The sequence below is a fragment of the Halichoeres trimaculatus genome, unplaced genomic scaffold (assembly GCF_033239565.1).
Source record: "Halichoeres trimaculatus isolate MK-OKI-2021-1 unplaced genomic scaffold, fHalTri1.1 fHalTri1_scaffold_19, whole genome shotgun sequence".
NCBI lineage: Eukaryota > Metazoa > Chordata > Actinopteri > Labriformes > Labridae > Halichoeres > Halichoeres trimaculatus.
In genome coordinates, this window is record NW_027437197.1 from 26945792 (window position 1) to 26959685 (window position 13894).

At 38.9% G+C, this 13894-nt stretch overlaps 2 protein-coding genes across 2 annotated transcripts in view; both read left to right on the forward strand.

Moving 5' to 3' along the window:
* LOC141808323 (C-X-C chemokine receptor type 4-like) overlaps nucleotides 1-1471 on the forward strand; it is a 1872-nt gene extending 401 nt beyond the window's left edge. Inside the window, exon 2 of the mRNA XM_074694864.1 lies at nucleotides 1-1471. This exon is cut by the window's left edge and continues 24 nt beyond it. Within this exon, the coding sequence (XP_074550965.1) occupies nucleotides 1-1098 (1098 nt within the window). The 3' untranslated portion in view covers nucleotides 1099-1471.
* A 2563-nt stretch (nucleotides 1472-4034) lies between these two features.
* Nucleotides 4035-13894, forward strand: part of dars1 (aspartyl-tRNA synthetase 1) — a 40857-nt gene continuing 30997 nt past the window's right edge. The window contains exons 1-2 of the mRNA XM_074695437.1: nucleotides 4035-4169; nucleotides 12890-12992. Coding sequence (XP_074551538.1) covers nucleotides 4147-4169; nucleotides 12890-12992 — 126 coding nt within the window. The 5' untranslated portion in view covers nucleotides 4035-4146. The remainder of the gene's footprint in view (nucleotides 4170-12889; nucleotides 12993-13894) is intronic.

Below are 13894 nucleotides of genomic sequence, written 5' to 3' on the forward strand. Positions count from 1 at the left end.
AACAGTACCTACAACATCTCAGAGGAGTCTGGAGACTTTGACATGGACTTCTTGGAGCCATGCGGCAGTGCACTCAGTAACACCTTCAACAAGATCTTCCTGCCAACAGTCTACGGGATTATATTTGTTTTGGGTGTGATCGGTAATGGATTAGTCATCATCGTTATCGGCTATCAGAAAAAAGTGAAAACAATGACGGACAAGTACCGGCTCCACCTCTCTGTCGCTGACCTGATGTTCGTCCTCACGCTGCCTTTTTGGGCTGTGGATGCAGCCAGTACCTGGTACTTCAGAGGTTTTCTCTGCGTGTTTGTGCACATGATTTACACAATCAACCTGTACAGCAGTGTGTTGATCCTGGCCTTCATCAGTCTAGACCGGTACTTGGCAGTTGTTAGAGCCACTAACAGCCAAGCCACAAGAAAGCTGCTGGCGAGTAAAGTGATCTATGTGGGTGTTTGGCTGCCTGCAGCTGTGCTGACTGTACCTGACCTGGTGTTTGCAAGGGTGCGAGACACAAGGTCTTCAAACTTCCTTCTTACTGATGAAAGCATGGAGACTGCAGACTCAAGGATCATCTGCCAGCGCATCTACCCACAGGAAACCAGCCTCATATGGACAGTGGTTTTTCGTTTCCAACACATCCTGGTCGGCTTTATACTTCCTGGCCTGGTCATCCTTATATGTTATTGCATCATTATTGTCAAGCTGTCGGAAGGCACCAAAGGGCAGGCCCTGAAAAAGAAAGCATTGAAAACCACAGTCATCCTCATCCTGTGTTTTTTTTCCTGCTGGCTGCCGTACTGCATTGGCATCTTTGTGGATACCCTCATAACGCTGAATGTTGTCTCCTCATCTTGTGAACTGCAACAAGCTGTGGACAAGTGGATATCTGTAACAGAGGCTCTTGCCTATTTTCACTGCTGCCTAAATCCTATTCTCTATGCTTTCTTGGGAGTAAAGTTCAAAAAATCAGCAAGAAGTGCACTGACAGTCGGCAGTAGATCAAGTCAGAAAGTGACTCTTATGACAAAAAAGAGAGGGCCCATCTCATCTGTTTCAACTGAGTCTGAGTCCTCAAGTGTTTTGTCAAGTTAATGGTTAAACTCAGAGTCTGTGAGTGAGGTCTTCAAAAAAGAAAACTGACTTAAGCTTCACTTTGCAAGGTTTTCCTTTCTTTCCCGTGTAGAAAAAGTTTTTTTTTTATATTTTGTAACTGCAGTTGTCTGGTATGTAAGAATTTTCCTTAAAAGATTTTCAATGTTCCATTTTTAATCTATGTGTAGCCTATTGCTATCTGAAAGCTTGTCCTAAAAAGACCTTAAAGCCCTTTTCAAGGATGGTTTCTGCTCTCCTTCACCTGTTTATAGATCAAACGTTTGTATGTTTGCACTTAAGTTGTGTGATTATCTGAAGCTGTTATTTATTTTCAGTCATTGACACTGGGTGTTTTGATACTGCATGTGGCCTTCCAGCATTTCATTTTTCTGATGTAAAAAGTAAAATAAAATTTTACACTGTTTCTTATAATGGCTATGTTGTTCTATTTATTTAAGCTAGTCATATCCTCTCCTAAGTGGTCTCATCCCCATTGGTTCATTCCTGAACAAGCAGAAGGTGGGCTGAACTAGATGCCCCTGTAATTGCTCAAACATCTGTTAACTTTTACCTCCTCAGGTTACAGGGAACAAAAGCTGAGATCCTCTGTCACAGTTAGCATCCATATGGCTCCTTGGCTCACTTAGAACATAGTGTGTTAACCTTTTTTTTTTTTCCATATGTCTTTATTTGATATGTTGATATGTTACAACAGTAAAATGGGGAAACTAATGGCCAACTGAAAAAGTCGAAGTGTTCAGAAAAAAAATGGCAAAAAAAAGTTTTATACACATAGATAAAAAAAAACAAACCCTGTGTGGGGTTAATACACACAAAAATATTAAATCTGAGTTGATAGAAGGTGTTCAGGCTGAGAACCAAAGGAGGTGGACAACAGTAGTTTTCCTGGAGAATAATGTTTTATTCAAACCAATGCAGATACTTTTCACTGCGGTCCTTCCATTCAAGAGACCAGTGGTAAAACATTTCCATGTCTTTATGTAAAAACAAAAGGTGTAAAGTGTCCCATCCAACCACCAGGGGAATGGACATTCTACAGCTCTGGTCTTTTCCAATAAAACAGGAGGGGGGAAAGGAGCCTTTTCAGTTGGAAATGTTCTCATTTTCACAGAATTAGCATAACAGTTGTGTTGCTTCAGCAAACAGTGATCTGTATAGATGACTGCAAGTTGAGCCAATGTAGCTCTTCATCTAGATATTTCACTTTAAAGGAGGAAAGATTCAACAAGTAGATACACATTAACTATCACAAATACAAACCACAACATGACGGGCACACTTTCTATTGAACAGAAGCCATGTCCACTTTTGATATAATCTCCTTTGTTATGATCACTATTTCTATTATTATTGTCAATATCTTTTTGGGTTTTTTTTTTACTGCTTTTTTAATGTGACTTGCTTCACTGGCGCACTACTTGAGAAAAGCAGTGCTGATCCACAATTGTATTAAATGAAATGAAATGAAATAAAAAATACTTTATTTATCCCAAAGGATATTTCAAAAAATACCAATTTGTTTAGAAATAAAGTTTGAAGATTTTTCAATTGAACATATTTAATCTTCATTTTATAACCTTGCAATGCTGTGTTCATGTCCAGCATGGAAAATCACCTACTCTTTTACTCCCTTACTGTCACAAGGATGCATTTAGGTACCTAAACATGGTACCTTTTGATTTTACATGAATCGGTACCTGGTACCTTTGACAGAATTCGGTCGGTACCTATAAAAGCACCTCATTCAGTACCCATCCCTAGTAAATAATAATAATAATAATAATAATAATAATAATAATAATATAAATAATAATAATAATAATAATAATAATAATAATATCATTAAATCCAAAATTAAAACCAAAAACAAAAAATTTAAACAAAAAAAATTAAAACAAAATTAAGACCAAAATTAAAATTAAATTAAAAACAAAATTTAAGCAACAACAACAACAAAAAAAAAACGTTAAAACCAAAATTACTGCAAATATAATTGGACACCAGACACTATGTTAAATAACATGTATAGCTTATGAATAATTTCATATGTTATCGATTTTAAAAAGTCCAAAACATGTGCTCTGAGTGATTTTATTCTTTGATTTTGCATCAGCAGTATTACGGCCACTGTACTTTGATTTACCCAGGTGGTAATCTCCCCCATTTCAAAACATGATCATCAAGACCATTCCTTTTTTATCCAAGCATGTCCTTTTTATTAACGCAGAAAGAGCCTATTGAGCTGTCCTCGTGGTTTTTCTTAAAAGCTCTGATTCAAAACCTTTCTATATCACACTTTTTTTTTTCATCCCCTATTCCACATTTCACTTAACATTGTAGGAAAAAGAACAAACTCACATTTCCATTCACATAAACTTAGCTTACATCTGAAACACAGCAATAAAATAAAAGTCAATTAAAATAGTAAAATAAATAATAATAATAATAATAATAATAATAATAATAATAATAATAATAATAATAATAATAATAATAATAATGGGGGTTAATGATTAAACTAAGAAGTTTTAAGCACATCAACAATACACAGGATTATAATTTATAGATTAAGAGACTCTGACATGGTTTCATATAGATCAATGACTGGTTGTCTTTTATGTATATGGTACTTCCCCATATTGAAAATTATATTCACCATTTTAGTTTCCATATCACACTAATGCCAGTCCAAACCCGCTACAGCAATTATAATCACTGAATTATTATACATGCTGTTGTTGTATGTAAAATTATGAACATAGCCTAATTCAGCATTTTTTTTAAAAAGCTGACCCGCGCAGGAAGCAATTTATTTCGAGATACGGCGTATTTCCAAGATTTACCACTCTATAAACACAACAAATTACATTTACCGGATCTAAATGTCCTTCATTCGTTTCTAGCCGGACGCGTAACATCCGGTTCCTTGTGCTCCCCCAATCAAGTCTTTCCTGCACAAAGTCCATGCGGCTACTGACAGCGAGCAGTCCAACTTTCTTTCCTCTCTTGTGGAGAAAATAGTTCGCCATGACCAAGGAAACAGTCCAAGGGTAAGACCTGTGCTAAATTGTTTATGTCAGATCTCCTGCAGCATTGTCACCTCATACCTTTGACATTCTGAAAAGACACTTCTACTGTCTTGTGCTGACAGTAAAACCGAAAGCTACTAGCTAACATTACTATGTCATGCACCGGATTGCATCATCCAATAGTTTCTTTACAGTGACAGTGACACATACATGTTCACGGACAGTTTCAGGATCAGCACTGCAAAGCGTCGGTCTAACATATGGTGGCATGCTTGTCAAATTGCAGCAATCTATCAGCGCCTTGACAGATACCTTTAAATAACTGGAATAATCACCCGGAAGATTATTTCTTCAACGCCTGATGATTCCCCTCATCCTAACTTGAATTGTATTTAATATAATTTGTTAAAGAATAGTTCAGATCATATCTTTTGTTGGTGTGGTCATGCAAGTCAGAATTTTCAACAACTTTTTGAAAGGTAACAGTGTCAGATAATCTGCCCAGAGTGAAGCTTGTGTAAGAATTTAGGTCGAACCAGTAAAATCATAAATTCTAAAGCAATATGCAAAATGCAGACTCCTTAATTAATTTATTAAAAATTTATTGTCATAAGTAAGGAAAGTATTTTGTTTTACAATTACAACTTCATTTTCAAAAAAGATTGTGCAACTAGCTTGTAACCTTTCTCTTGCCAAAGTCTTATCTAGGTGTGCTTTGTACTTGATATGAACCATAACAGAACAATAACATTTTAGTGCATGCCCAACTGTTTCATGGATTGTGATTTTATTGAAATAGATCAATGTCCAGTTAACACAGGTGCCTTATGTGTCAAGATGTCACAGTTTACCCACAGGAATTCCAAAAATAGTATAAGTACTTGTTTTGTCCCAGTTAAGCAGCAGACTGGAGTATTCTGTAGAGGTTTTTGCTAGAGAGTCAGACCAGTCTCACTTGGGCCACTTCCACATGCAGCCGGGTAGTTTTAAAAACGAGCACCCCACCCCACCCACCCCCCATGTTTGGCAGTGTTTTCCAGACGTACCAGCCTGTCAGAATGAACCCCTGTCATCCAGCTGTGACGTTTGACGACTGAAAACTCTGATTACCAGCGTCCACACAAAGCCATGAAAACAGAGTTTTCCAAAATCTTTGGCTGGAGTTTTCAGAAAACACTGTTTTCAGTGATGTAAAGCTGCGGTTTCGTGTGAATGACAGGTGTAAACATATAAAAATATATGTGGTTTCCCAAATACCTGGCTACCTGGCTTTGCTGTGGACATGAATCTGGTGGTGAGGAGGACTTGTTCGACGTAAGACTTTTTGCCTAGAGTATCTGCTGCTAATATCTGCAGCCTTTCACGAGTACTGATACCTTGAAAAAGGCTGGTATCGGTACGATACTGATACCTGGTATCAGTATCTGGCCATCCCTGAGTCCAACTCCATGGAAGGCAATAATAAATGAACAACTGTACAATTAAAGGAATCAGCATAGCTTGTACAACTGTTTGCAACAAACTCAGCAGCAGAAAAATTCAGGAGTAAATGACTTTGAATTAAAATAAAATATGACCAATGATAAAAAAGAGAAAGTATATTAAGGCCGGGACGGTATGCTATTCTCATGATTTGATAATGATTTTTGGGGTGATAATCTTAATTTATTTCGATCTGAATTGCCTCTTTTAAAACTACAAAGTGAAGTTGTGGAAACAGAAGAAAGAGCTGAAACTTCAATTTCTGGAGTCACATAGAGGTTAATTTTATTAATTTTTGATATAATCAAAACAAAATTGGTTTTGAGTTATCTCTGTCATTTGTACTTATTGTTTTCTTTAAAAGGTGGGGAAAACTTGTCAAAAAAATCGTTAATCAAATTTTTGTGAAAAAATTGGTGATATTATTTTTAGGCCATATCACCCAGCCCTACGGTAAAGCATTGTTACATATAATTTAGTCCATTTAGTCACTTTTCTGCCACAGCCATTCTAAAAGTAACCCTCTAAGGCCAGTAGCACCGAGTCATTGATGTGGCTTACTAGACTGGGGAGCTGAAAGCAAAACGGCTTGCACACCAGAAGAGGCGTCTGGTGTGCATGACGGCAGCTACTCTGTTTTGGACACATGCTGCACATCGCTTTAGGAAAGTGTCTGTGGTCAAACCTCAAAACCGCAAATGTGATACAACCAGTTTTTGAACAAAAGGAATGTGGCATCAAAATAAACATTTTGACACAAACTGGATTCCGTAGTTTGCAGACTTTTAAGCCACTACATTTTTCACACGCTTTGAACCCTGGGGCTAAAACAGTGGTGTGGCTAAATTATGGATTTTTGCAGTTTAACTATTTTCTTTATCAATAAAATACATGCAAACGAAAAATATGAGTTTTGCCGAGCTTTGACGGAGTTGAGGCATAAATAGACAGCCTGCTCCTATGGTGCATCTGGATGGAGTGGCTGCTGCATGTCAGCAGGTGTTTCTGCTGATGGGAAAGGGGAAACAAGTGTTGTTCTAGTTTGCTATAAATTAGTTTTTACCCTTCTTTTTGTCTGTCAGGACAGGTTATTGTTTTTACTCCTTGTGATGATGATAAATACATAAAAAAGCATTAAATAATGTAGGAACCCTACCTTGGATTGATAAAGCTGTAGACCGAGCAGCTGCCTCAAAAGGTTGTTTTTTGGTTGTAGTTCAGGCTCTGAGTCTGAACTCTCACCCTCGTTTTTCAGTCACCAATCTGTATCTATCTCTGTGTTTGTCTATTTGTTGACCGAATAAAACAGCAGATAGCGGCGGTAATATCTAAGTAAAATCTTATGTCAAGAGTTCAATATTTTTAACTTGAGTGTTTAGGCATCTGACGCCCAAACACGCGAACGCTCCTAACCTGCTAACGCTCCAAATGCCCCAAATGTGTCCAGCGTCCGAATCGGCGTCTTAATGCTTCTTTGCATTGACTTTGTGTGTAATCTCGACACAAATTCGCGTTTGGTGTGGCCGTACCATAAGTCTGACCAAGCAAGTCTGTGAGACCAGATGAGTTCCTCATCTTGACTGGTATGAAAGAGAGCCCACGATCCTCCTCCTCAGTCTAATTTCCCTCAGCTTCTTGCTCATAAGAGGCTTGCTACCTGATTTCTTACTGTAAAATACACACAGAAGGGAAAGGTACATTATTCATGTTTTATACTAAGGAGACAAAAAATATGTTGTTCTTCTTTGATGGATTATCACTAACGAAATTCTATTTCAAAATAATTTCTACAAGGTATCAATACAAGTATTATGACCGTTTTTAACTGTAGTAAAATTATATTGTGACGGTGTCATTGTTATTTTGTTGTTTACCTGGAGGGTTATAGCTTCAGCTTCAGTTTCTCTCCTCTTGAGACAAGAATGGCAGAGCCTTATATCAGAGTTAAGCGGTGTAAAGGGTGTTCTTCTCTGATTCACTGCTGTACCTCTTCTTCAGGTCTTAACTGATGCTTTGTTTGATGTCTCTGATCAGCGGGGTGTCACTTATGGTAACCTGTGTTTCATGCAGCTGTGCTAGTAGTGGTGCTATGAGTTGACAGGGTGGGATTCTCTTCCTCTGACATCACATCACAATACTACTTCCAGACATCACAGCCTGTAGGGATGGAACTGTGATGGAACTAGGAAAAATTCTGAAGCGTCCAGTTTTCTTCACTTGGCGCGTACTTTGCTTGGTTTTTGTTTTTCTTTTTTCTTTGTTTAACAAATTAGTTTGGAGAGAGTATTTAGCTCTGATCATACACATGTGCAACACAAGGCACAGGAATACATCGTAACAGTTGTGAGGAAGCGTGTATGTTGTGTGACAAGCAGAGAAGACAGTTACAGGGTGTACCTGTGGCGTGTTGTTCTGCTGTCTGGCAGCGCTTTAGATTCTCTGATGACAGCAGTCAGAAAGTGGAGGATGGAACGGCGACTGAGATTTGCCAACTTAGAAACTTTGTTGCTACATTTTTGCAACTTTTCTGGAGTTTGGAGAATCTGATGTGAAAGCGTGGTTGGCAGCCTGTGCTATAGTGAGCGCCCCCCCCCCCCCCCCCGCGCCAATCCCAAACACAGAGACAGTCCTCACTTGTAGCAGAAGAAATCACTCAAGTGTGTGTCTCATTATGGTCACTTATGCCTGTCCCCAGCCCAGATGAAGGAGGAGGGTTGATATTTTGTCTAAAAAAAGATGGAAAAAAGTTAATTTGTAGTTGTTAACATATTGATGATGTGTTTTACCTGCTTTCACTCTTCCCCATGTTATTTCTCTCTCCTATACATTCCATGACAATTACATGCAAACAGATTATTTTGCAAAGTAGACAGCAGCGTCATTTAGTGACTGTTAATGTCTTCTGGGGCAGGTAATGGAACTTTCCTCACTGAGGAGCTGGCATGTTGAAACTAGCAGAGCTTCACTCAGCGTTAATGGTGTTTTAAAGGAAAATAGCCTCACTCTTTCAGGTTTTTCATGACTACACATGACATAATTGATCAAAAATAATCTGTTAATAGCGGGCTATTAGGGTATATGGTAATCTGGGGTGTTAAAAACAACAACAATGTCCACTGAACCGAAAACAGTGACCACAAAACCGTGATAAGAACTGAACCGTTGTTTGTGGTGTAGCAGATGGTTCTTTATTTTTATTGTGCTTTTGTTTTCCAGTGTAACAACATGTTCCTGGATAGCTGCCGTAGCTGCTGTAAACAGTTGTTTTTGCTGAAATCTGACTTGGTGTGCTGAAGCCATGGCTGGAGAAGTCATGCTTGTCCTATTAATTATTTTCCTGCCAAGTTTATTCAGTCAGGCGAAGACAAAAGCTGGGTCACTCGTGTTGCACTGTATGTATTCAAGTTATGTCTCTAAAAACAGCGCTTGCACAGTTAGGCAAGTAAAAGACTGGTAGTTGAATAAAGGGGGTCAGCAGCGAGTGTTCGTATCCGTCCCTATTTAGTACCAAGTTTCAGGTTTTCATTAACTCAAGCTATAACTATCATAATAAAAGAAATAAATGCTTGTAAATTGCACTTTGTGTGTACTAAATCTATACATCTTGTGTTTCCCTTTTTTTGATTGAACTGCTAAAATCAGTAACTTTTTAACCATATTAAAATTTATTGAGATTAGGGCTGCAGCTATAGAATATTTTAGTATTCGAGTTTTCTACTGAAAATTACATCGAGTACTCGAGTACTCGAGTACTCGGATAAAACGCATTTTTGTGTACTTAAACAGCAATTATTTTTTAAATGGAAATTTGTTTCAAGCAAGTGTAAAATCAAGCCACTTTGGGTGATAACTTTTAAATTCTGACTACATATGTGACATTTGAACTAGGAATAAAACATTTTTGAAAGATTTTGAGTCTTTGCAGTGTTCAGACTAAAATGATGATCCCTGCTGTATTGGAGCACATATGGCTCCATTACTACTTGATATTTTATCCTTCATTGACCTGTGATCTAAATTTGACACCTGCCCAGTTAGCTCTATTATGTTTTTATTTTTTAATCTTCTTCACTCTTCAGTGCTGTGTTTTGTAGATTATCTTACAACACTAAATCAGTAATCAATTAATTTGCACAACAAGTCATTTGTATGTAACTGTTGTGGACACTGAAGGAGAGAGGAATAACATCGTATGAGGGACAGAAAGCGTATAAAATCACTCCAGTGTTTCCCCTGGGGGGTTAACAGTTTCGGGGGGGCAGGAGAACGAGTGTGGCCTCTTCACGGAGAAAGCGTTGGGAGATGTTTCTTGTGGTGGTGTGGTTTATTTGTCCTTTATAGGGAATGAGCTTGTCTGTGAGTGTAAATGTGCGCATGTGTTTGTGTGTCTGTGAACGCGTTGGAGCAGAACTTCGCCGTGCGCTAAAGATCACGCACTCTTTCGCGCACGGTGAAGTTCCGCGAGGAGAAATATGAACCCAACAATGTAGAAACAACATCTCGTCATGAAAACTAGATTAGTAACATAAGGTTGTTTTATCTGTTAGATTAAAAAACAAGGTTTGGACCTGATTCATGAGAGAGGGAACTCTAAATCACTTCTGCTGTGATCTGGCGCTGTATGGAAAATAAAATTAACTCGACATTCAGGGGGGCGGGCTGGGCCCCCCTGAATGTAATGGTAGGGGAAACACTGCACACTGTTAATGTGTTAAGAGCCACAAATAAACTTTGTTTGGTTGACTCTTTTCGAGATGTTAAAATATCGATCCTCCTCCACTGTTCATTCATACACAGTCTCCTGCTCAGTCACTCTGCCATTCAAGCTGTGCCATACTCTACCCGCCTGCACAATGAGACGCAGAGAACACTGCTACAACTTCAGGGACTTTTAGGCTCATATCAAGTCATTTAGGTGTGACACAGCCCTCTGACACTCCTGCTATTGTTAAAACTGACTGTTGAGAGAAGCGGTCGCAGTGATCGTATGTCATTGATCATATGGAGTGTCTGCATTTGTGAGCGTGTATGAAGTGTACTGCGCTGAAGCTCACCTCTCCTAAGGTGCCTAAGATGTGAAGTGAGTCCTGTGGTCACGCTGGTCAAAAAAATGGACTGTGAAGAGTGCATGAAAACAGTTCAGATAGCCAGTGTGACCGTGATGAGAGACAGCTGCGAGTGAGGCGTCTGTCTGTGATGAGTGAGTGATTTTGGGTAGGGGAGGGGCTCAGCACGGCTCGTTGACAAGCAGCTGATGTAGATCAATATATGCTTTCATATCAGTCTCCAAACTCCAGAAAAGAAGCTAGATTTGTTGTCAGTCACTATTTTGAAAAAAGGGTAACTTGAGGGGTCTGAAAACTCTCGAAATATAGCGTCAGCTCTATTTCAAATACCACTTTTTGATCTTTTTTAAAGTTTAACGATTCCTTGAGGTGGAGAAAATCCCTCGAGCATTTTTTTACTTGAGTACCTCGAATTATTCAAGGGACGGTTTCAGCTCTAGTTGAGATTTTCCTCTATATACTCAAACCTAAGAGATATTGGGGTTTTGTGTAAAGCAGTGCAATGGCAGACTAGGCTCCTGCAAACAAAACCAAAGGCTATGGATCCATGGTGGTCATGATGGTTGTGTTCAGTATTTTGTTCTTCAAACTTACATGAAACCCTTTTTTAATCCCAGCTTTATGACTTGTTTCAGAACGATCCTCAGTGACTGTTTTGGGCTCATTAAACTCTGTTGTGTTTGTGAAGTGTCATGAAGAAAAGTCTGAGCCGCTGCAGTGTCCAGTCAGAGAGTGATACCCCATATGAGGGTGTGCCTGTCAGTGAAAAGACTCCTGCAAAGCCAGCTCTCATGTTTCTTTGATCATGGCTCTTTCAATCAATCTCCTCGCTCCTCACTTCACTCCTTCTTATCTTCTCTGAGCACAATTATTGCTTTGGCTTCAGCAACCGTAGCTTAATGAATAACAGGTATGAGGGAGCTCTGTACAGACTTCTGTTTAATTCTTATTGCTCGTTTTTGGCTGGATGGAAGTTTTACAAGCACTTCAACTGGGGAGAGTCATTGGTAAGATTTTATTGATACCAGTGCCCTTATCCATTCTGCTAATCAATCCGATTCTTCATTGATTCCCTTGTCAATGCCTTCTGTGGATTTACTCTATACAAAAAGTAGCTTTAAAGGTTTTCTGGGTCAGCAACATTAAATTGAGTTTATAAATGAATAAATATGTTATCAGTCACTGGATCTGGATATCTCTGGGCGGAAAAATTGCTAGTCTGTGACGTTGATGTACTGTTTTGTTATATTATTGACTCAAGGTCACCTGGTGTCTCCAAGTGGTTATAGCTTTATTATAAGTTGTTTGGAACCTTGCCCTAGTTTGTCAGCCATGAGCCTGCACATAACTTTTCTTTCATTTGCCTGCAAGTATTTTGACATTAGGAGTTCTCAGTATTATTTACAAAGACTTACTATCATATGTCTCTGTGATAACAGTTTGAATTTTATTTTGAAGCCGAAGTTATACCTATATATGCTCACCATAAGCATATCAATGCAATTTTCCATCAAGCCGGCGCTATTTTGTTTCTATCATTTTTGGTACATAAGGGGATTTATGCCATGTTGACTGCATTGAAAAGGAATCTCTTGTGAGAGAGTACTGTACATTTCTTTTTGAGTTCAAATCTTCAGTTAAACTTCGCGGTCACACTGGCCAACCGTGCCGTGCCTAAGCATGCTTCAGCTGTAAAGCACGTTTGAAAAGGCCAGTGTGACCGCAACCATACCGTGCTCAAGCACGATTCCCTTCCGTGCTTCGGCACGCTTCTGAGAGGTGGGCTTCGGCACGATTTACTTCATGCACGAGCACAAGCATGCGGACAGCGCGTGTGATTCATAACATGATCGCCGCGAGCGCATATCTCAACAATCATTTTCATCCAAACCGTAGTTTCACTTTGAACTTAACCACTGAAATAAGTTACTTATCCACGATTTGCTAATTTATTAAGATGTACATGTATGTTTGTGTGGTAATTGCGTGTCTTGTTTTCTGCTCACCAAGTGATCAGCACTTGTATCACAGAGGCTCCTTGGCCTTGTTTTCAAAAAGCTATTGGTTTAAAGTAGCTCAGTGGAGTTGGCAGAATAAATATTCCCAGGCAGTTACAATGTCCCATGGGAAGCACAAAATATAGTTGGTGGAAGTTGACCAAAATGTTTGTTTTTGTTTCTCTTCCTGTTTTAGAGCGATGGGGGAGGATCAGCAGGTTCAGTCAAAGAAAGGTCTGAAGAAACTGCAGAAGGAGGCAGAGAAAGCTGCAAAGAAGGCTGAGAAACAGACCAAGCTAGTAAGTGTTTGTTCCTCTCTTTTGTTCTGTCACATCCTTCACCCCCTTTCCATAGCTGATAAAGCTGTACCATACAGTTTCTGGTGGGCATTGTGGGTCCAAGAAGGCTGGTTAGCTGGAAAGAGGGCAAAGGATCACAATCTTGAAAATATCTCTTTTACCCCCAAATTCTTCTAAACTGAAAGCGTAAAATTTAAGGAGCATAAAGAGCACGACTTCATACATCCCACATGGGTCACGCAATCATACATTATTTTTTTATCACATCAGCACTTGATGAGCAGGAAAACAGTTTCCTCTCTCAAAAAAGAAAGAATAGAAGTGAAGGATGTACGTGTAGTTTGGTAATGACTCACAGCTTACAGGAGCTGGAACCTTTCCCCCTGGAAATTTAAGGATCAGACCTATATTCTTGTGTTGTATAGTATATCAGTTTGTGCTAAATTTTCTTTATATCTGCCAAGTTGAAGCAAATATTAAACTCAAAATAAGTTACTAGATTAATTTTTTAATAACTGTCACAGCCACCAGAAGTTTACTTGCATCACTGCTGCACCTGCGGCTCCACACGACTTCTCCACGGTGGAATAGAGGGCAAAATGCCTCTTTCCATACAGAAGTTTGTCAACCACTTGTCTAGCAGATTGGAGCAGTTAAGCAATAATCGGCAGCAGTATTGAAGAGAGGTTGAGATTAAATTAGTTGTTACTGAAATACTAAAAAATTGAAGTTTTGTGATTTTTATCCAATTAATGACAATAGTAAGGTCTATTGTTACATTATGAAAATGTATTACAAGTAGGGGCTTTGGAGGTAATGCAGCCCCAATCCCCTTCTGCCACCACCAACACAAAAAAATATTTTCAGACAAATTATTATTTTTTTCACTTTAATCCATGTGA